General features: G+C 46.2%; 1 protein-coding gene across 1 annotated transcript in view; it reads left to right on the forward strand.

Annotated features, from left to right (window-relative positions):
• The first annotated feature begins 679 nt into the window (after window positions 1-679).
• Window positions 680-21,619, forward strand: part of STK26 (serine/threonine kinase 26) — a 43,984-nt gene continuing 23,044 nt past the window's right edge. Inside the window, exons 1-2 of the mRNA XM_053273953.1 lie at window positions 680-835; window positions 1,424-1,577. Coding sequence (XP_053129928.1) covers window positions 1,536-1,577 — 42 coding nt within the window. The 5' untranslated portion in view covers window positions 680-835; window positions 1,424-1,535. The remainder of the gene's footprint in view (window positions 836-1,423; window positions 1,578-21,619) is intronic.

The following is a 21,619-nucleotide window of genomic DNA, read 5'->3' on the forward strand; positions in this document are numbered from 1 at the left end:
TGGCCCCCCAGCTCCCCCTTGTTCCTCCCTCCTGCTCCCCCAGCCCCCCGCTTCCCCCTCATTCCCCTGCCCCCCTTGCGTCCCCCTCGCTCCTGCCCCCTGCTCCCCCAGGGCCCCCCCGCACTCCCCCCTCAGCCCCCTGCCCCGCGCTCCCGGCCCCCCGTTTCCCCTCCTCCCCGTCCGGAGGGGGGCGGGCGGAGGCCGGTGACGCGGAGGAGGAGGCTGAGGCGAAGGAGGCCGCGCCTGCCTGGGCAGCTCTCGCCCTCCTCCTGCCCGCCCGCCCGCCTGCCTCTCCTCCGCTCCGAGCCGGGCCACAGCAGCTAGAGGCCGGGCAGCAGCAGTACCACCACCACCACCACCACCACCAGCAGCGGCAACGACGACGACGGTGCCCGAGGCGGGAAGGCGCCGCCGACCCTCCGCCGGCTCCCTTTCCCCGACATGGCGGCGGCGATGAGAGCAGCACCAGCCGCCGCCCGCTCCTCCTAAGCCGCCCGCTTGCTCGCTCGCCCGCCCGCCCGGGCCTTCTCCTCCGCCGCCGCCGCCGCCGCCGCCTCTCGCCCTCCTCTCTCCTCCTCCTCCTCCTCCCAGCCGGGCCTGCCTCTCGCTCTCGGGCCGCTTCCCGCCGGGGAGGGCAGCGGGTCATGGGCTGCTGCTGCGGCGGCGGCGGCGGTGGAGGAGCAGCAGCAGCAGCAGCAGCCGCCGCGCCGGGCAGGCCGCGAAGGCGACGGAGCTCCGAGCCGTAGTCGCCGCCCCGCCGGGGGCTCCTGAGCGCCGCCGCTCGCCGGGACGGACCGAGCCCGCCGGGCAGGCAGCAAAGCGCTCCTCCGTCGAGGTGAGCCGGGGCGGGGGGGGGGGCTAGGCCTCCATGGGGAGCATTGGGGTGGGTGGAGGGAGGGGTGGTGTGGGGCCGCCTGCCCCCCCTGTTATGTCAGCCTAGGGGGCAAAATAGGGAGGAGAGATGAGCTTAGGTCAAGGGGGAGCGGGGGGGGGGAGGCTGCTGTGCTCTTATTCCTCCTCCCTCCCCACCCCATATAGGGGCAGAGGGTTTGAGGTAGTGGTATGTGGCAGGGGAGGGAGGTTGGGATAGGGGGCAGATAGGGAATCCCTATCAGAGAGGGGGGTGGGTGGGCTAAAGGGGGCGGGAAGAATGGTTGAGGTCACTGAGGGAGGAGAGGACTGCATCTTTCTTGCCCCCCTGCAGGTCTGGGCGAGGGAGGCGAAAAGGAGGGGGTTGAGTGAGGACTGGGGCAGGCGTGGGGTGGGGGTTGAACTGGGGGGACAAAAGAGCTAAAGGAATGGGGAGGAAGGGATTTCTCAAGGCGATGATGGGTCCTCCATCCCCAAAGGCCTGCCTAAGGTGAAGTTGAAGTGTTTAATGCCGCATTTCCTTCCTCTTCTCTGCTGCCCCCCATCTTTGCAGGCCCCATTGCAGCTGAAGCCTTAGCAGCAGTAGCAGCAGCAGTGCCCGCTTCCCTGCAGCAGGAGGCCACCACAGGGAGGAGAAGAGAGCCAAGCCAAGGACTGAGGCCGCTATGGCCCACTCTCCGGTAGCAGTGCAGGTGCCTGGCATGCAGGTGAGAGAGAGAGGTCTGTGGGTCCTGGGGAGGGAAAGCGGGCTCAGTGGGTGGCGTTGAGGAGGTGACTGCAGCCTGGTTTCTGGCTTCCTGTCACTGGTCTTGGTTAAAGTGAGTGCTTCTAAGCATCCATTAAATGCAGCCTCCTGTCGTTACAATGAAGTTTACATCGAATGGCAAGCAAATCCTCAAGGACAAAAACACACCGCCCAAATTGTGGTTGCTGCCAGGATACAACTGAGAATAACACTTGGGGGTAAAATTGAAATTGGGGGTCTTGGCCCAGGAGGCTTTGAGACATGACCCCATGTTTTTGCCACTCTTTCATCCTAGTACATCATGGTACAGGTCATGCCGACTACAGGGACTAATTATTCCCACTCTTAACCTGATTTGCCCCAAGCACTGGACAACTTCAGAATGTATTAATGCAGTTTCTTATTCTGCAATTCCTGACCCTATTTTGTTCTTTGACTCAGACTGTCTCTAGAAAAATAAAACGGGTTGTGTGTGTCTGTGTGTGTGTGAAGGACGTGTTGTACTTTGTTGTGAGCACTGGAATAGATTGTAAAATAGTGCCAGTTTTCCTGAGATTAAAGTAAGGTTACTGTGATCTGTTTGCTATAGTATGCAGTTTCCGAGCATGGAAACATTTCTGTTATTAACATAATTGATGCTGTTGTTTTAATGTTAAGCACGTGCTTTAGTCACCATTGCAACATAAAGTCCCAGTCGATGGGGCAGGATTTTGCGGGGAGGTAGCTGGCCCTTCTAGAACTGTACTTGTCATCGTGGGAACACTGTCTTTGGCCCAAGACCTGTGGCTGAAGGTAATGCTTTTTGGCCCTTGGTGCATGCATAATTTAAATAAAAGAGAGACTTTCCCCCTCAGTTTATGGTACAGATTAATACAACTCCTTTTCAGGAACTGATTTGGAATGTTGTGGAGAGAGGGGGGAAGTTGTTTCCACCCCCTAGTGATTTGCTAATCTGTTTGACATATATGTAATGGCCTTTTGATGGGCTTAGTGTGGATGTGTGTGTGAGTGAGAAAAGAGCAAAGGCCTGCTAGGAGGCTGGCCCGCTAGCAGGTCTTGCTGGTTGTTGGTCAGTTTATCTCTAACTCTATTTATGGATCAAAAGCTTCTGATTCCTTCAGGCTTGTTTATCTTTCAAATCTAACATATCTTGAAAGGTCAATGAACCTTCCAGTTACTTTTGTTCTTCTCTAATTCTATTATATGCATCAAGAAGTCAGTCACCTAAAATTAATCTAAAAGTATTCACATGAACTCCCTGGAAAGTTGTTAAAGCCTGAAACACAGTTCAGAGCTTGTGCTCTTGAATTTGACATATTACTGTTCAGACATACTAACATTCCTATAAAGCATATTTTCCAGAGCTGAACATATAGTATATCTTTCAGTTTTATCATACTCAGATGCAACTTTCTTTTTGCACATATTTTAAAGAATGATGTGTGTGATAGGATGGGGGAAGTGGGAAAATGTCTTCATAAATCTTGCTTGTCACTCTGTACTGCACAGGTACAACTGTAATGTATCTGTAACTGTGGTTAAGATAGAAAAAGAAACCAGATTTTCTTTGTACTGGGAGGATGGGTGTAGTGCAAAGTTTAAGCAGAATCTCAGTTGTGAATCAGGTCTTTAGATTGTATATTAACTTTTATGTTTAAAGATGAGTAGTAAATACTTCTGGAATGAAAGGGCTGTTTGGGAATTTGCCAGCTTGTACATCTTTGGTAGAACTTCCTGGAGCATTCTTGCATTTGAGGATGTGTTCATACAAAAGGTCATTGCAGCCCTTCCAGTTAAAAGTTCGACCTGGTCTGGCCTATTTCCAATCTTCTTGCTTTCCTACTGATCTCATGGGTTAGAATGAGTTACAGTGGGCCAGTTAACACACAGTGCCAAACCGTGGTTGGATGTTACGTGAACAAGGCCTGGGTTCATCCCCTGCAGTTCATGTACTCACTTCCTGGTTTATGGCAGCCACAGTGGTTTCCAGGTCTGATTCCAGGTCTGAGGGTGAGTGCAAACCATGGTTTGCTGGTACAGAAATAATGGTGGAAGTCAGTGAGTGGAATGTACAATGGGTGGAGTGCACAAGCCACAGGTTCCTTCATGCAAACCATGAGTTGCTGTTGCATGTGAAATGACTCGCTGACTTCTTATCAACTTTTAATCTTCACAGTAGTAGTATATGAGGTAGGCTCCGCTGAGGTAGCAACTTGCCTGAGGCTGTGCAGTGAGTTTCAGACTGAGCTGGAATCTGAGCTTGGATGTCTCATCCAACAATCCATCTGTTGTCCTGGCTGTTTTTGATTACAGTACTTTGAAGGAAAAGGTCAAAAAATTTTAAGATTCTTGCCTTTTCAGTGAGGGGGTAGGTACTCACTACTTCTTATTATCCACAGCATACCCCCTCTTTTTTTTTTTTTTTTTGCTGAATACCATGTTCAGCTTCTGAAAGAGGACTTATTGGACTTCATCCATGGCTCTTTCCCCCGTGTGTTTCACATGAACGTATTTTCCCATTTCCATGAAAAATAGAGCTATACAATCCACCTCTCTTTGATAGAGTTAAGGTGCAATAAAAGCCAAAATGAACCCCACCGCCCATTGAGATCATCAGGAGAGGTCCGTCTGCATTCTCCGCTGCTGCCCCGAGGCTTTGGAATGTGCTCCCTAGTGAAATAAGAGCCTCCCCATCTCTGATATCTTTAAAAAAGTCTCTAAAGATGCATTTCTTCACCCAGACTTTTAACTGATATTGTTTTGATTGTTTTAATGTTGTTTTTAGAATATTGTTTTAAAATTTTAAATTGTGTTTTAAATTTCTCGCTTTTAAATTTTTTGTTTTTGTTTTTAATTAATGTTTTACTTTTAATCTTGTTGTAAACCACCCAGAGACGGTGGTGTTTTGGGCGGTGTAAAAATATGATAAATAAATAAATAAAATGTTTGTTTTTAGCACTGAAAATCAGTGGGCGTTTCTGTGCTAAAAATGAGCATCTTAGAAGCTGCATTTTGCCAGGTAGTGACACAGTGTGTTTAGAACACAGGTCTGCTTGAAATCTGTGGATGTCTAGCTGCTATGTACAAACCGTAGCTATGCATAAAAAGCTTGATTTAAGTGACATAGGTACTTGGTGGTGCATTCAGTGATAGAATCTGCTGCCTTGGAAGGAACATGGAGAAATCAGTCAGCTGTTGAAACAAATACATTATGTTGCTACCCCAAAATTCAGTAATAAACTGCCAAATTCCAGGAATAAAGGGCATGCTGATCCTTCTGGGGAGCATCTTAACTTCTTTTCAAACAAGTTGTTTATATTTATTTCCTTATTTTCAAACCTGAAGACTGGTTTGCTCATGTTGGACCAGGTTGGCCTCTGATGTTCTTCCATTCATATAATAATAATAATTATTAATATTATTTACACAGTCAGACAGGTGTTATTGACTGGTTTGTTTTATCCAGACATCGAGTCCTTCCCAAGGACCTGGGATGGCTGAATTTTATTGTCAATGTTGCTGCTGTTATAGATATCGTTGCAGAATATAGGCTGTTCCCAGTAAAGTTGCTTTTTGTAATTGGCTGATGGTGATTTCTGTTGTTGTTGTTGTTGTTGTTGTTTATTAGGGTTAATCCTCATTGCACCCTTTGTGTTTTCACACCATTTGGCCTGGTTCTCCTCTCCCCAAGGCCTAGGAAGACAGGGGGAATGACGGGAAGGCAGATGTAGCTTTGGATGGGTTCAAGTGTAAATTAGCAAAGGAAGGTGATCAAATACTACTGGTCCTTAGAAACGGGCAGGGAGTAGTTGGCACTGGAAGCCCTACTTAGCTATCTTGTACATTCTGAGAGTATAGTATGGACAGATTTCAGGATTGTGGGATTAACCTTTTAAAAACAAAAACTGGAATCTCGAAGTAAAAAACTGCCACCTGACAAACTGACCGGTGGAAAATCAGGTGCAATTTTGTCCTTTCATACACAAATCAACTTCTCATATAACAACAAATATTTATACACAACGCTCATACACAAAGCTTTCTTTGGACTAGTTCAGATATAACACTAAACCGTGGTTCAACGCTATGTGAACAATCCTGGAGAACCCGCAGACTTCTGTGGTTCACTCCCTCCGTGTTTTCACTTTTGAACAAACCACATTTCCGCATTACTCGGGGAACTGTCGTTTGTTCTGAAATGAAAGTGAAAACATTCTGTGCCCTCGCTTTTAAAGGTGCCCAATCTGTGCTTCAAATCGGTGCACGAATCCTGATTTGTGCACATCCCTACTACAGATGAGGGCACACATGGCTATTTATAAGCATGTTGGAAGTTGATTTTCTATTTTCAGATCTGAGCTTTTAATAGTCTTTACTCTCCTAATTCTCAGTTATTCTTGGTCTATGCTTTACTTTCAGGAAGAACTTTCTGGAATTGCTTTAAAGTACTGTGTTCAACTGTTAAGACAATAAACTTTCTATAACAGCATGCTTCCTTTCATTTCCCTGTTGTTGTTAGCTTAACCTACATCCCTTAATTTACACATGTACAGTTAATATTTTTCTCTGTTTCAGTTTTATATAGCTACAGAGAATAAAGCGAGTTCCCTTTTAATAGGTTTTTTAATGAAAGCAAAGCAAACATTCCTTCAAGGACTGGATGCAGAGTGGAAGTTATTTCATATGCCATCTTCTTTCTTTGAACTCCTATTAAAGAAGATAGCCATTATGGATTTGTCCACTTCTAATTATCACCATTATTGAAGCCAGCTTAGTTTATTGTACCAATATTGCTTTGTTCTGGATGGCATTGAAGTGCTCATGGTTTGTTTTCAGGAAGTGTAAACAGATCAGAGTTTGAATGGAACATGCATCCAGTTGTTATGTTAAAATTAGCACTGTGGGAAATATTTTTGTGTGTCTATGTACTCATACCTTCATCTTTTGCTCTGTAACATTTTGCTTGTTGGTAGAAGCAGAACCTATGATGAAATGAGCTGGTGTTTTGTGAAGATCATTAGCAATATTAAAACGTATTCAGTCTCTCTCTCCTCTGCATTGCTAACCAACCAAGTAATGTTAGTGGACAAGAATGAAACAGTGTTTCTGTTATATTCTTTAGGAACATAAGAAAAGCCGTGCTAGACCAGACCCAGAGGTCCATCTCATTCAGCATCCTTTTCTCCATAGTGACCAATCAGATGCCTCTAGGAAGCCCACAAGCATAGGCATGGAGGCATCAGCTTCCCCACTTGTTGTCTGACCCCAGCAGCTTGTATTCAGTAGGGATGTGCACGAAGATCTTCGGCGCCGGCGGGGGTAGTACTTTAAGGGCGGGGGAGGGTGTACTCACCCCTCCCGCCACATTTTCCCCGCCGTCGCTCTGTTATCTTTAAGCCCCTCGGGGCAGCAGCGTTCCTCCCTGCCGCCCCGTTTCCCGGAAGTGGTTGGAAGTAGCGAGCATGCATGCGCCCATCGTGCGCACGCACAGCAGACGGGCGCATGCACGCTCACTACTTCTGGCCACTTCCAGCCGACGGGGGAAACGGGGTGGCAGGGAAGAACACTGCCGCCTTGAGGGGCTTAAAGATAACAGAGCGCCAGCGGGGGAAATGCGGTGGGAGGGGTGAGTACACCCTCCCTCACCCTTAAAGTACTACCCCTGCTGGCGCCGACCCCATGCCCCACGCCAAAACGTTTCGGAGGCCTTTATAATGGTCTCCGAAACGTTTTGGGCACATGCCTAGTATTCAGAGGTAAACAAGAGTACCTCATTATCCACAGGAGTTCCCTTCCCGCAGATTACTGGACGTAACGAAATCGTGGATTGTGGGGGTTAGCTTCCCATACTAACTCCCCTGCCCTGCCCCCACAAATCACCACCAACCTTTAAAATGGGAAAACATGTTTAGTGTAGTAGCAAGCAAGCCATTTCCCAGGGAACCTGGTTGCATATCCTCCCCCAAACCTCTGAAATGTTAATTTTAAAACTTTCATTACCCTGCAACCCAGACACCACATTTCTGCTTAAATGAGCACATACTTTGTGTTGGCCAGCATCTTACTGACCAAATACAAATGTTATTTCAGAATTCAGTCTGGATTAGCAGAGTTTCCAGACCTTTTTCTAGTTAAGGCAAGCTATATTGTGCCCCCCATGGCAATCTAAGAGGCAAATATGCACCATGATTAGAGACCAAATTTCTTATCCACCAGCAACCTGCACACAGGATGAAAAAGCAGGTACTGTAACTCTTACCTATAACAATAAATTGTTGCTGGGGCTGATGGGAGTTGTAGTTCAGCACCATCTGGAGTACCACAGGTTGGGAACCCCTGCTCTAAAAGATGCTTCACAGCAGAAAAAGCAATAAATCAGAGTTAACCATAAGAAGGAGCAAACAAAAATTTAGTTGTTCATACTGAAGGTATATATGATCTCTTAGTATGGTTTTTACCTAAGTGCCATGGGGGAACGGCAGGCAAGCAAGCCTTCCTAGGTTGAGTCTGGAAACCATAACAAGATGGCCCTATCCTGTGTATCCAACAGCTATTCCTATGTTGGCAATGAGACACATAACAGCAGTCGTTCTGAGTCTGTCATTCCCCCAGGTAAACCTCGGAAACGTCTGTGGGACCTCCCACTCCTGTGGTTATTTTGATGATGAAATCGTAAAGATCAGTGAGACAATACAGTGTCACTGATGCCATCCTGGAGAAGCTTGGATGTGTGTGGGAATATCCTTCCAATGGAAAGAGTTCTCTTGGGAGTATCCATCCCTGGAAAAGAGTAGCAGGATTACTGCATCCTCTTCATGCTTTTGGTTTTTCTGGATAGCACTGCAACACTGGAACTGTCCTTTGGCCTTTAGCAATACCTGTCAGATTCAAGTCACGCTGTTGGCATACCTGCACACAGCCCTTGCTTGGAACTGGGCCCACAGTCTTGTTTGTTGTACGAGGTAGGAGAGAATTCACAGCTTGCCGTCAGCCTGTGTTGGTTCTTCAGGTTTGACTGGAGTTTAATATATCAAAAAACCTGTTTTGGCTGATAGGAGTGATCTTGGCACTGAAGAACAGGTCAGTGAAGTTCTATTTTTAAAGTCATTTTCAGAACACTCTAGTTGTTGAAAAGTTTTCAAACAGCCAGGTCATCGAATTCAGGCAGATGTATTCCTGCAGTAACAATGACAAAAATTAAAATCATGTGAAGTGTTATATATACACGCATGCACGCGCGCACCAGCATTACTGTGGTTTAGTAGAAGTTTGTAGAGTATTACAGAGACATGAATTAAAAAAATATTGGAATGCCACAAAATTCTGAATGAGATCTAAATAAGGGTTATTTCTAATGTTGCTTTCCCATAATACTTATATAGAACTCTTAACTCTGTATGGAGGTTAATTGTAGTTTTAAATGCAACAAAATTAATATGGTATTATATCGCTAGCTAGTAAAAGGTAAAATTAAAAGTACTGTTTGGATTGTTTCCCCTGCAAATGAGAGCACTAACCCTGCAGTCTTGAGCATCCTTATGTGGAAGTAAGTCCCATTAAAATCAGTGGGACTTACTTCCAAGTGAACATGCGCAGGGTTGGGATATTGGACCTATAAGCAACAAAGCCTCTGAAAACCCTTCATTGGAGAATGAATCAGTATTCACTTAAACTTGCAGACTATGTGCTTTGTTTTAATGAATGATAATGATTTGTTGTAAATTGTTATAAAAAAGTCAGACTCTTCATGTTGCTAATAATGTGCTTCTTGATATTCCTGCTCTGTTGTCATCTTGATTAAGCTTTGAACTTTGCTTTGTCAGGAGAAAAAGAGCGATTTTCTCCTCTGGAGTTCCAAGTTTATTTTGCATACCGTACTAGCAGGGAGGATCAAACAGTATTGACTGAAGTGGGTGTTCACAAAAGATATTGCCTGGTAGAAACATAAAGCATTGTTCTTCATGCTCAGCCTCAGACAACCCACTCTGGAAGGCAACACCATGTTCCAGGGTGACCTCTGGAGCAGCCAGTCAGATGTTAAATTTGATTGATGTTTCTGTGCTGTTGAGACCTGTTAACTTGTTAGACTTGCGAGCACACAGTCATTTCATATAGGCTGCTCAGTGTTACCCAGAGATGACTAACAACCTTCCTGTTCTTGACGGTTCTTGAGAGTGTAGTATGTACAGGTCTGACATCTGCTTTTCTCAGAATGCAGTTTAATGTCTTAAAAATCTTAAGAAATCAATAACTTAGCATGACAGTTACGAAGCTGCCTTATACAGATCCGTGGTTCATCTAGCTCAGTATTGTCTATTAAGGATGTTCATGAGCCGGTTCGGCACCTCCTATGGGAAGTGCCGAACCGGCTCGATGGGATGGGGAGCGGTTCCCTCTTACCTGCTTGTTCCTGCCCCACCACATTTCTGCCCTAGCAGTGTCTGCGCAGGGCTGCAGCAGTGTTCCCTGCAGCCGCTGCATGGTGTTGGCATGCACATGGCTGGCACGCATGTGTGCCAGTCATGTGCATGCCAAGGCCATGCGGTGGCTGCAGGAACAGCACCACAGCCCCCTGCGTGGTTGTTGCTAGGGCGAGGACTCTCAGCAGAAAAGCGACGAGGCGGAAGCGGAGCAGGTAAGGACCTGCTTACCAGCTCCTTAAGGGAACCACTCCTTGCCCCACCAGGCCGTCCACAAGCCATTCATGCATATCTCCTCCAGGGTTTCAGGCAGGAGTCTTTCTTAGCCCCACCTGTAGATGCTGCCAGGGATTGAATGGGAACTTAGATGCTCTTCCACTATGGCCCCATCTCCTAAGGGGAACATCTTACAGCACTCACATGTAGTCACCCATCCAAATGTAAACCAAGCCATACGCTGCTTAGCAAAGGGGACAATTTATGCTCACTGCCACAAGGCCAACTCTCCTCCCTTTCTACCTAGAGCTTCAGTTAAAGGCTAACTATGTTTTATTTTATTCATTGATTGATTGATTATATTTGTTCACCGTTCCAAACTTCTGTCTTTGGGCAGTATACAACAACATAAAACAAATTAAAACAGGAATTAAAACCTTAAAACAATTTAAAACAACAAGTCTAGTTAAAAAGCTTGGGTGAATAAATGTGTCTTTAGAAACTTCGTAAAAGTTGTCAGAGATGGGAAGACTTATTTCATCAGGGAGCATTCCAGAGTCTTAGGGTGGCAACAGAGAAGGCCTGTCCCTATGTAGTCACCAGACAAGTTGGTAGCACTTGCAGATTAACCTCTCCAAATGATCTCAATGGGCAGTGGGGCTCATAGTCAAGAAGACTTTCTCTTAAATACCCCGGGCTTAAGCTGTTTTAGGGCTTTATAGATTATAGCCAACACCTTGTATTTTGCCAGAAACATATTGGTAGCCAGTGTAGTTCTTTTAAGTGGCGTAGCAAGGAAATGCTTAACAAGCAGAAGGTTACCGGTTTGAATCCTCGCTGGTACTATATTGGGCAGCAGAGATATAGGAAGATGCTGAAAGGCATCATCTCATACTGTGTGGGAAATGGCAATGGTAAACCCCTTTTGTATTTTACCAAAGAAAACCACAGGGCTCTGTGGGTGCCAGGAGTCGAAATTGACTTGACGGCACACTTAATATGGTCTCCTCCAGGTGACCCTGAGACTAACCAGGCTGCCGCATTCTGTACCAACTGCAGTTTCTGGACTACGTACAAAGGCAGCCCCACATAGAGTGCATTGTAGTAGTCAAGTCCGGAGGTTAATAGCATATGTGCCACTGTTCTGAAGTCGTTTCTCTCAAGGAAGGGATGGGATGCAACTGTCATATCAGCCAAAGCTGAAGGAAAGCACCTCTGGCCACTGCCTCAACATGAGGGAGATATTTGGATCCAAAAGCTCTCCCAGACTGTGAACGTGTTCCTTCTGGGGAAGTGTGACCTCATCCAGAGCTGGCAGATCAAAATTGTCACCTTGATTTCAACCCCGCACAATAAGTGATTGATTAATTGATTAAGTGCTGTTAAGTCAATGTCGACTCTTAGCAACCACATAGATAGATTCACTCCAGGATTATATGTCTTCAACTTGGCCTTTAAGGTTTCTCAGTGGTGCATTCAATGCTGTCGTAATCAAGTCCATCCACCTTACTGCTGGTTGTTCTCTTCTTTTTCTTTCAACTTTTCCCAGCATTATGGACTACTCAAGGGAGCTGGGTCTTCACATAATGTGACTGAAGTATGATAGTTTGAGCCTGGTCATTTGTGCCTCAAGTGAAAATTCTGGATTGATTTGTTCTGTGATCATTTGTTTTCTTGGCTGTCCATGGTCTCCTCAAAAGTCTTCTCCAAAACCAAAGTTGAAAAGCGTCAATACTTTTTCTGTCTTGCTTCTTCAAAGTCCAGCTTTCACATCCATAGAGTGTCATGGGAAAAACCATTGGTTGGACGATTCTAATCTTTGTAGGTATAGACATGTCATGGCATCTAAATATACTTTCCAAGGCCTTCATTGCAACCCTACCAAGTGCTAGTCTGCGGCGTATTTCTTGACTGCTGGATCCTTGACTGTTGATGACCAATCCTAAAAGGCAGAAGCTATCCACCACTTCAATGTCCATTACAAATTCTGAGGCTGGTTACTGTACCTGTTGTCTTCAGTTTAGTCTTCTTTACATTTAGTAGTAGTCCAATTTTTTCACTGTGCTCCTTGACTTTCATTACTAGAGCTTGCAGATCATCGGCATTCTCAGCTATTAGAGTGTTGTCATCAGCGTAGCACAGGTTATCGATGTTTCTTTCTCCAATTTTAAAACCATGCTCATCTTGTTCCAATCCAGCTTCTCTCAGTATATGTTCAGCATACAAGAATAAATAAGGAGAAAGTATACAGCCTTGTCTTGCTCCTTTGCCGATCTGGAACCAGTCTGTTTCACCATATTCCGTCTGGACTGTGGCTTTGTGGCCTGTGTATAGGCTTCTTATGAGATCAGTTAGATGTTCTGGGTTTCCCATTTCCCAAGGATATTCCACAACTTGACATGGTCGATTCAGTCAAAGGGTTTTCTGTAGTCAATAAAGCACATATTGACTTCTTTTTGGTATTCTTTGGCTTTCTCACTTATCCAGCGTGCATCAGCAATTATGTCTCTTGTTCCTCGGCCTTTTCTGAAACCAGCTTGGACATCCGGCATTTCCCTTTCCATGTAGGGCTGTAATCTGCGTTGGATGATCCTGAGCATTATTGTGCTAGCATGTGAAATTAAGGATATTGTGTGATGGTTTGCACAATCTGTTTCCTTTCTTTTCAATAAGTACCTCCATCTTATTTGAACACAGGAAGCTGCCTTATACCAAGTCAGAACTTTGGTCCATCTAGCTCAGTATTGTCCACACAGACTGGCAGCGGCTTTTCCAAGGTTGCAGGCAGGAGTCTCTCTCAGCCCTATCTAAAAGATGCCAAGGAAGGAGGGAACTTGAAACCTTCTGCATGCAAGCATGTAGGTGCTCTTCCCAGACTCGTCTGGGAATATCTTACAGTAGAATATCTAAGGGGCATATCTTACAGTGCACTGCTCACACAAGTAGTTTCCCATTCAAATGCAAACCAGGGCAGACCCTGGTGTTAGCAAAGGGGAGAATTCATGCTTGCTACCACAAGACCAGTTCTTATCCCCTTTTGGATTCTGTCTCAGTTTGTTATTCCTCATCCCACCCATCACTTCTTCCAGACAGGTATTTAGGGACGTTATGCCTTCTCCTGATGATGTTGACATGGAGAAATAGATTTGGGTGTCATCAGCATGCTGATAGCACCCTGTACCAAATCTCCTGATCTCTCCCAGTGGTTAAAGAGCACTGGAGACAGTATGGAGCCCTGGGAGACATCCTATAAAAGTTCACATTTGGAAGAACAACAGTCTCCAAGTGACACCATCTAGAATCTTTCCGAGAGGTAGGAGTGGAACCACTGCAAAGCAGTGCCTCCCACTCCCAACTCTCTCAGGTGGTCCAGAAGGATACTATGGTTGATAGTATTGAAAGCTGCCAAGAGATCCAAAAGGACCCACAGAGTCACACTCCCTCGGTCAATTCCCTGTTGGAGATCATTCATCAGTCTGGCCAAGGCAGTCTCCACCAGTGTTCCCTCTAACAGGAATCCCCAACCAAAGGCCATCACAGCTGGGATGCTGGGAGTTGTAGTGAACAATATCTGGGAATCCCTATTAGAGGGAGCACTGGTCTGCACCCCATAGCCCACCCCAAAACCAGTTTGAAATGGGTCTAGATAATCAGTTTCCTCCAAGACTATCTGGAGCTGGGAGGCCGCCACCCTCTTAATTAACTTGCCCAGCCATGGAAGGTTGGAGACAGGCTTGTAGTTACTCAACACTGAGGGATCCAAGGCAGGCTTCTTCAGAAGTGGTCTAATAATTGCCTCCTTAAGACAAGGAGGCATCCTGCCCTCCCTCAGACAACAATCCCCCTGCCAGATAATATAAGCCATATCAGACATGGGTCAAGAGAACAGATGGTAGTCCATTCCACTCCAAGCAGCTTATCCACATCCTCAGGAGTTACAGCCTGAAACTGTTCCAACCTAACCACATAAGAGGAGTTGCTGGACACCTCTGCAATAATTGTGGGGTGTGAATCTAAGTTGGCTCGAATACAAGATATTTTATCCAAAAAGAACTAATTTATAAATGTCACAACGGGTAATTGATAGTTCCAGATTCTGATTCAAGGAAGGAGGGGCATGTACTAGCCCTCTCACAATCCTAATGTTATAATCTGTTGCATTAGAGTCGAGTCTTTCTCAACTTGCGCTCTAGTTGTCTGCCATAGTTCTTCTGTAAAGCAAGAGGCCAATTTCGAAGCAGGTTGGAGAGGACCCATAGGAGCGATCATGTCTACTGACCTGGTGAGTTTGCTGTTCTAGTCCTCCACCAGGGCATCAACAGAATCACTGGCAGAGCCAACACTAAATCCTTCCAAGGTTTCTTGGAATCCTATTGGATCCAATAACCTTCTTGGGTGGACCATCCTAATAGGCCTCTCACTCCTGCGGAGGTGGTTCGTGATCCTAACCAGATGGTGGTCCGTCCATGACAATGGGGAAATCACAAGAGTCCCCACCCATGAAACACCACCCTGACCAGAGTAAAAGACCAGATCAAGTGTGTGTCCAGCAGTGTGCATCGGTCCCAGGACCACTTGGAATTGTCCCATAGTTGTCATGGCTACTATGAACTCTTGAGCCACTCTGGACAAATTGGTCTCGAAGTGAACAATGAAGTTCCCCACCACCATAAGCCTGGGAGACTCCAGCGCCAAGCCTGAGACCAAGTCTGTCAGCTCAGTTTGGGACTCTGTTGGGCAGTGGGGTGATCTGTACACCAACAAAAGTTCCAGTCTATCCTTGTTCCCCAGACTTAAGTACACATGCTCAATATGGTCAGACACTTCGACAGGAATCCTGGTAAGGGCGATGTTGTTCTTATAGACCACTGGCACACCATGTCCCCTCCCACATCCTCTCACCTGCTTCTCAACAGAGTATCCTGGAGGGAGACGCTGGGACCAGACTGGGCCACCAGCCTCCCCCGACCAAGTCTCTGTGATACATATTCGGTCAGCCCCTTCAACCTCAACCATAATCAGATCATGGATGATTTCTGGTTTATCCTGGACCAACCTGGCATTACAAAGAAGTAAGGTGAGGCTCTGTGGGTGGTTGGCACTGCTCCCTGAGGTAAAAGAGCTGGCAGGACAGCCGGAAGGGGAAATAGCCATTAGATTTCTGGCTTCCCTTTCCCTGTAATGACCTGCCAACATTACTTCTTCTGCTCCCTACCAGCACTGGAATAGCTGCCCCATAATCAGTGGATACCCATTCCTGTCTCTAGACAAGCCTAGACACATTGTAGACTAATCTCACCCAGGACTCAGACAACAGAAGTTATCTAAACAACAGCTTCAGCTTCTTAAACAGCCATAAAAGAATATACTCTGCTCCAGCCCCCAGTTGGGAAAGGCAGGCCACGGCTCCAAAGAAGGCAGCCGAGGCAGAGCAGAGCTGATCCTCTGGCCGGGCAAGAGGGGTGGGAGGCAGCAATCCATCTCCCCGTCTGAACGGAGGAGCCTCGCCGGCCAAGTCCAAGCCTCTTACCTTATCTTAACTCCTCCAGTTCAGAAATATTATACTATTTCTCTGAAACGTTTAGGATTAAATATCTTGCATGCAAGGTGCTGTTTGTGTGCACACAGTGTTCACAAGAAAGCATTGCAGAGACGTAAGTTTTGGACAGTATAAAAATATGCTAAATAAAAATAAATAAAAATTGCAGGAGCGGGCACCTCAGTTCATTTATTCTTTTACATCGACTTGCTGTATGTGTAGATGTCAGGGTGAAAATCGGTTCTGGTCAGGGACTGTCATAAAGTGATCTGTCTAGGGCAGGTGCTCTTGGGAGGTTTGATGTGCCCCCGTTCCAAAGGGAGCGCTCAGAACAGGTCCTGCGACTGTGCTGGGCCTGGCGCTGCGTTGTGCCTTTGTGTTGGGAGTAGAACCTTTGCGCCGCACCTTACATCAGGGCTGCAGAACTCTGGCCCTCCAGCTGTTGCTGGACTACAATGGCTGTCATTCCTGACTGTTGGCTGGGGGTGATGGGAGTTATAGTCCAACAGCAGCTGGAGGGCCTTAGGCTATCTAACCGCGTGGATCATTAGTCCTTGAATAAGTTGCTTTTAACTTTCCCCTCCGTCCAGCAGCCTTTTGAGTAGCTTACAATATTCAAAAATGTATACCAGTTCTGGGGAAGAAGAAGAAAAAGCACACCGCTGGTGAAGCGGCCCTTGCATGTCCACAGCCACCCAATACCAGCCTAAATAAAAACATATTGCATTGCAGTGGAAAATGCTCAGGCTCTGGCAGACCTCCAGAGGAGGCAGTTGAGCATTATTAAATGGGGAAAGGCTTGGTGAATAGCTTCATGTAGATTGGAATTCACTTAGTCTTCTTGCTATTTCTGACCTAACCCAGCAAAGGAAGGGGAAATAGCAAAATATATAAAGACTGGCGGGAGAGATTTCCTTGCTGCAAGGCATACCACTTGGTGCTTCATTTCCCCACCTCTGTGGCAACAGTTCATCTCCCTCGTCTACTCAAGATTGCTTGAGACAAGGGCTGCCTGCTTGTGTTCTGCATTTGGCACAGTTCAGCTGATGTCTCCGATTAGGTATTACTGTAAGAAAAACAGCAGCTACTAGACAAAGGGCTGCTTGTACTGGGCCCTTTGAGTGCTGAAGAATCTGCGCTGGGGGCACTTTACAACTGTTTAGTTGGCTTTAGCTTTTTGCAGCTCATTAAAGTAGAATGTGGGAGTGCCGGGAAAGACAATAGGGTATCCACTCGTAAAAGGAGTGTGAAATCTCAAACTCGAATGGCCACGTTATTGCGCAATGGATCACTTCATGAGCATTCCAGGGGAGGTGCTGATATACAGCTATTTTCAAACTCTTGGCAGTATTTGTTCTCTTAAGGCTTCACTGAGCACGGCAGGAATGCTGCCTTCTCTGGCTTGGCTGTTTGGCTCAAATTGTGAGAACTGTATGGATAAGACCCATCGTCAGTGTTTTTATTTTGCCGTCTGTCATACAGATTATAAGGCTGGCTTATGCATGCAGCCTTTTTGGTGTCTTTAGACTTCCCTTGGTAATTATTGATAGGATGCCATTTATTTTAGAGTTCCTATGTACCTTATATCTGCTGTTAAGTGTGGAGTAGTGAATAAAGTGTAGGGGTTTGAATCTCTTCTCAGCCATTAAACTCATTAAGAGACCTTAGGAACATAGGAAGCTGCCATATATTGAGTCAGACCTTTGATCTATCTAGCTCAGTATTGTCTTCGCAGACTGGCAGCGGCTTCTCCAAGGTTGCAGGCAGGAATCTCTCTCAGCCCTATCTTGGAGATGCTGCCACGGAAGGAACTTGGAACCTTCTGCTCTTCCCAGAGCGGCTCCATCCCCTGAGGGGAAGATCTTCCAGGGCTCACACTTCTAGTCTCCCATTCATATGCAACCAGGGCAGACTCTGCTTAGCTAAGGGGACAAGTCATGCTTGCTACCACCAGACCAGCTCTCTCAAGTACCTTGAGCAAGATACTATGTCTGAACTACCTTGCAAGATTGTTATGAAGAGCTGGGTGGGATCTGACAATGTATTCCTAAACTCCTCGGAGAAGCGAGGGAAAACATAAGCCTGACTGAATGCTATACAGCCAACATGGTTGAAGCAGCCTCTGCATGGAGACAGTTATGGTGTGTAAAGTAGTGGTTAAGGGTTGCTTCGTGCTGAAATTCAACTGCTCACCATTTTTAGAGCTGGGAAGGAATTCTCCCACAGGGCAGATTGGCTGATGAGATTTGCCCTTTGCCTGTGGTTTATGACTTGACTCTCTTGAGTCATCTCTAGAGTGCCACAGGCACCTCTGTGGTGGTGCTGGCCCTGTGGCACCTCATAATCTGGTTTATATGGGTTAATCTCTGGGAAATAATGTGTGGGGAATCATGTTTGGGTCAGGAACATAAGCCAAATCCCTTCTAGCCTTATAATAGTGATTCCGTGCTGTTCTTTTGATCTGCATACTCAGGGCTCAGGAAATCCACTAGTTTATTTGTCTGTGATGAGTGAAAAATGATGCCTGACGGGAAAAAATCTTGATGAGTATGAATATGATAAATACGTATATACTACTTTTCAACAAAAGGTTCCCAAAGAGATTTACAGAGAGGGAGGGGGGTGCAGGCTCCCTGTCCCCAAAAGGCTCACAATCTAAGAAGGATACATGAGATAGACACCAGCAACAGCCACTGGAGGGATGCTGTGCTGGGGGTGTATAGGGCCAGTTTCTCTCCCCCTGCGAAATAAAGAGAATCACCATGTTAAAAAGGTGCCTCTTAGCCCAGTCAGCGGTTGACCTAACCAAGAGTAATGTACTAATATAGTTTGACAAATAAAACGTTTTTGTCTGGCTGAGCAGAGCCAACATTTCTTGACCTCTATGCCTATGTAGCAATAATTAGCATGATAATATGACTTCAGCCTTGCAGATCCTTTTTGGAGAGTCTTAATATGGTCATGCAGGCTTTTTGTTTTTTGCGATGTTAGTAATACTTGGCATTAGAGGAGCTGCAAGTGTGCTTCACATAAGATAATCTTGACATCCTTACAAAAACCCTGTCAAATAAGTCAGTGTAGTTGTCCCCGTATTGCAGCTAGGGAGCTGGTTTGCCTGCAGTCATCCACAAAGTTTCTGGCTGAGACAAGTTTCGAACCAGGAACTCCCAGATTCATAGTTCAGTTTCTTAGCCAACTTTTGGAATATGCTTTAGAGATCTGATTTATACGCAGCCCTCCTCCCATCCCAGTCACTAATTCCCCTTCCCCTGTTCTATTTGGAGAACTTCTTGGAAGTGTTTTACTCTCCTAAAGAAAGCCTCTTTATTTCAGACCTCTGGTGACTCCAGAATAAATAGTATAGAACAAATTGATCTGTAAATACAAGTTACAAATAACTTTCCTGCTGCGATTAAGATTGATGGTTATATCAGAAAGTTGTTTTATGTTAAAATACAGATTGAAGTGACTTCTGCTATCACTTCCAGCCCTCTAGGAACCGCGGATACGTGGGTTTTAACCCTTTCGTATCCACGGATAATGAAACCGGGGTGTCAGTCAGTGTGAAACTGCTGATATAGAGTCTGTGTTTAACTAGGTTTGCCTGTATCTTACTTCTCCTAATAAGCAACTTGAGGCGGCTTACAAAAACAATCAAATTGAAATAAAACCACCTAGTGCCATAAAATGCAAAATAACCACAGGCGCAAAAGAAAAGCACTGCCTCAGAGACTGGAAAGGGTCTGGACAGCCAGGTCTTGATCTGGTATCTGATGGTAGAAAATGAGGGAGCCCATTCTTGGGGAGGTAATTCCATAAGGTTGGCGCCATCACAGAAAATGCTCTGTCTAGCTGAATTTCAGTTGACGGAAGAATGCAGCTCAGGACCTCGGATGTTGACTGGAGCATATGGAAGAGGGCGAACCTTGACTTAATTAAAGCCGGTCCTTCCTGCTTTGTGCAAAGTGTTCCCGAAAAGTAGAACCATGCCATTTTAAAAACTCATGTAACATGCAACACTCCATTCAGTCTCTTCACTCAGAATGGTTTCCCCCAGAGTTCATTGGGCAGCGGAGAGGGTCAAAGGATGGCTCTTACAATAGCCCAGAGTCTTGTGTATTAGCTGGTTTATGTAATGGTTGAATGACCAGGTCCATGCTGAATGCTGGATTAATGCATTTGGTTATGTTTCCATTTTTCATTCAGCTGAGATGATGTTTGCATACAGCTGCTTCCAGGCTTTTAAACGGGTTTTTGAAGTTGCGGATTCTAAAAATATATCCAGTTCTGGAAAAAACCTGCCTTATTTCAAGAAGACTGGAGCTCTGGTCTCCATTAACTTGTGCAGACTTAAAAAGGCGGCGGCGGGGAGCCTTCAAATCACTCTGTTTGTGAGGTTCGTTTTTATGAATATCTTCATATCCCCTCAGGTGGCAGGCCTTTGTCTGGCATGACCCAGTCCTGTGGGGAAGAGCAGGAGATCGAGATTTAGAAGTGGAAAATTCCGTGAGGATATTGGACTTTCTTAGCTTTGAAGGAAGCAGTCTGTGTAATTATCAGCTGGCTTCTAAAGAGGAACAATTAGGCAAGTAGGGATGTTGCACAACGATTGCTGCGTGTATTCACAAAAGTACAAATTGGAATGTGCTTCCGGTAGGGCTGTGTTGGTAGCATGCAAGTCCCTTTGGACTCCGCAGAGGGTTTTTCAGAATTTGTTTGGGGGGGGGAGAATTCCTGAGTTGCGGAATGTCAAAGCCTAGCTTCAAAGAAGCATCTCTTTGAAACTTCAAGGGTGGAAGGGGGTTTGACTGCTTTTGTTTCCTTTATGGCAGCACACTGGCGCTGTCTCCATATCCTCTCACGTGTGCACGCACATACCCCTTGCGACGCTGACACTAACCTGCTAGTATGAATTCTGTGGCAAGGTTTCTCAGAGTTAAAAGCCATTGTGGCTGCAGGCTGATGGGAGTTGTAGTCCAACAACATCTGAGGACCAAGTTTGAAAAACTGTTCTGTGGTATAGGGATGACCTATAGTTGCGTTCATTTTAGAGTTGCCATGCCCCCTGAAATTCCAGGTTTCACCCGGATTATAAGCATCAAATTAGGGGCTTAATGTCAAAGGAGGTGGTCCTGGCTTGCGGGGGCAGGGGGCCGGAATGGCCAGTGGGGCTTTAATGTCCGGGGAGGTGGTCTTGTGCCAGTCAACCGCGTAGCAAGGTTGGAGTGGGCCCAGAGACAAGATTTTAAAATAGCCCCCCCCCCCCCCCCCGCCACTGAAGCTCAGCTCATGAAGTAAAGAAATCATAGTAAAATTTACACACACACACACACACACACACACACACCTCCTATGTGCCACAATAGAACATCATCCTGAATTATTTTTTTAAAGGTTTTGTAAATTGTGGACGATGCAAGTCATTTAAGGGTACTAGAGAAAGACCTGCTGTTCTGGTAGCTCCAGGTCTTAACACTCCCATCAATTTCGGAGGATTAATACAGCTGAAGGAGGCCCAGGCGGGTGCGAGGCTGGGGTAGTCAGTCATGTGGCTTGCCTCTTGGGGGCCTCCCAAGGCAGTGGGCCCCCGGACAACTGTCTCTCCTTGCCCTATTGTAGTTACGCCCTTGAATCAGTTGGGGTGGGGGGTGGGCAACGGTTGGCTGGAGCAGGGAGAGCCCAGAGCATGTGAGGAGTGCTAAGCAGAGGGAAAGAGGCCGGGAGAACTAGCATGCAGTTGCGCTGCACTGGTCCAGCTAGTAACAAATAATAAACAAGTGGAAGGGAAAGGTCAGTGCCCCCTCCCGTTGGTGCCCCTTAGCACCTGGT

Source organism: Hemicordylus capensis, chromosome 11 (genome assembly GCF_027244095.1).
Source record: "Hemicordylus capensis ecotype Gifberg chromosome 11, rHemCap1.1.pri, whole genome shotgun sequence".
Lineage (NCBI taxonomy): Eukaryota > Metazoa > Chordata > Lepidosauria > Squamata > Cordylidae > Hemicordylus > Hemicordylus capensis.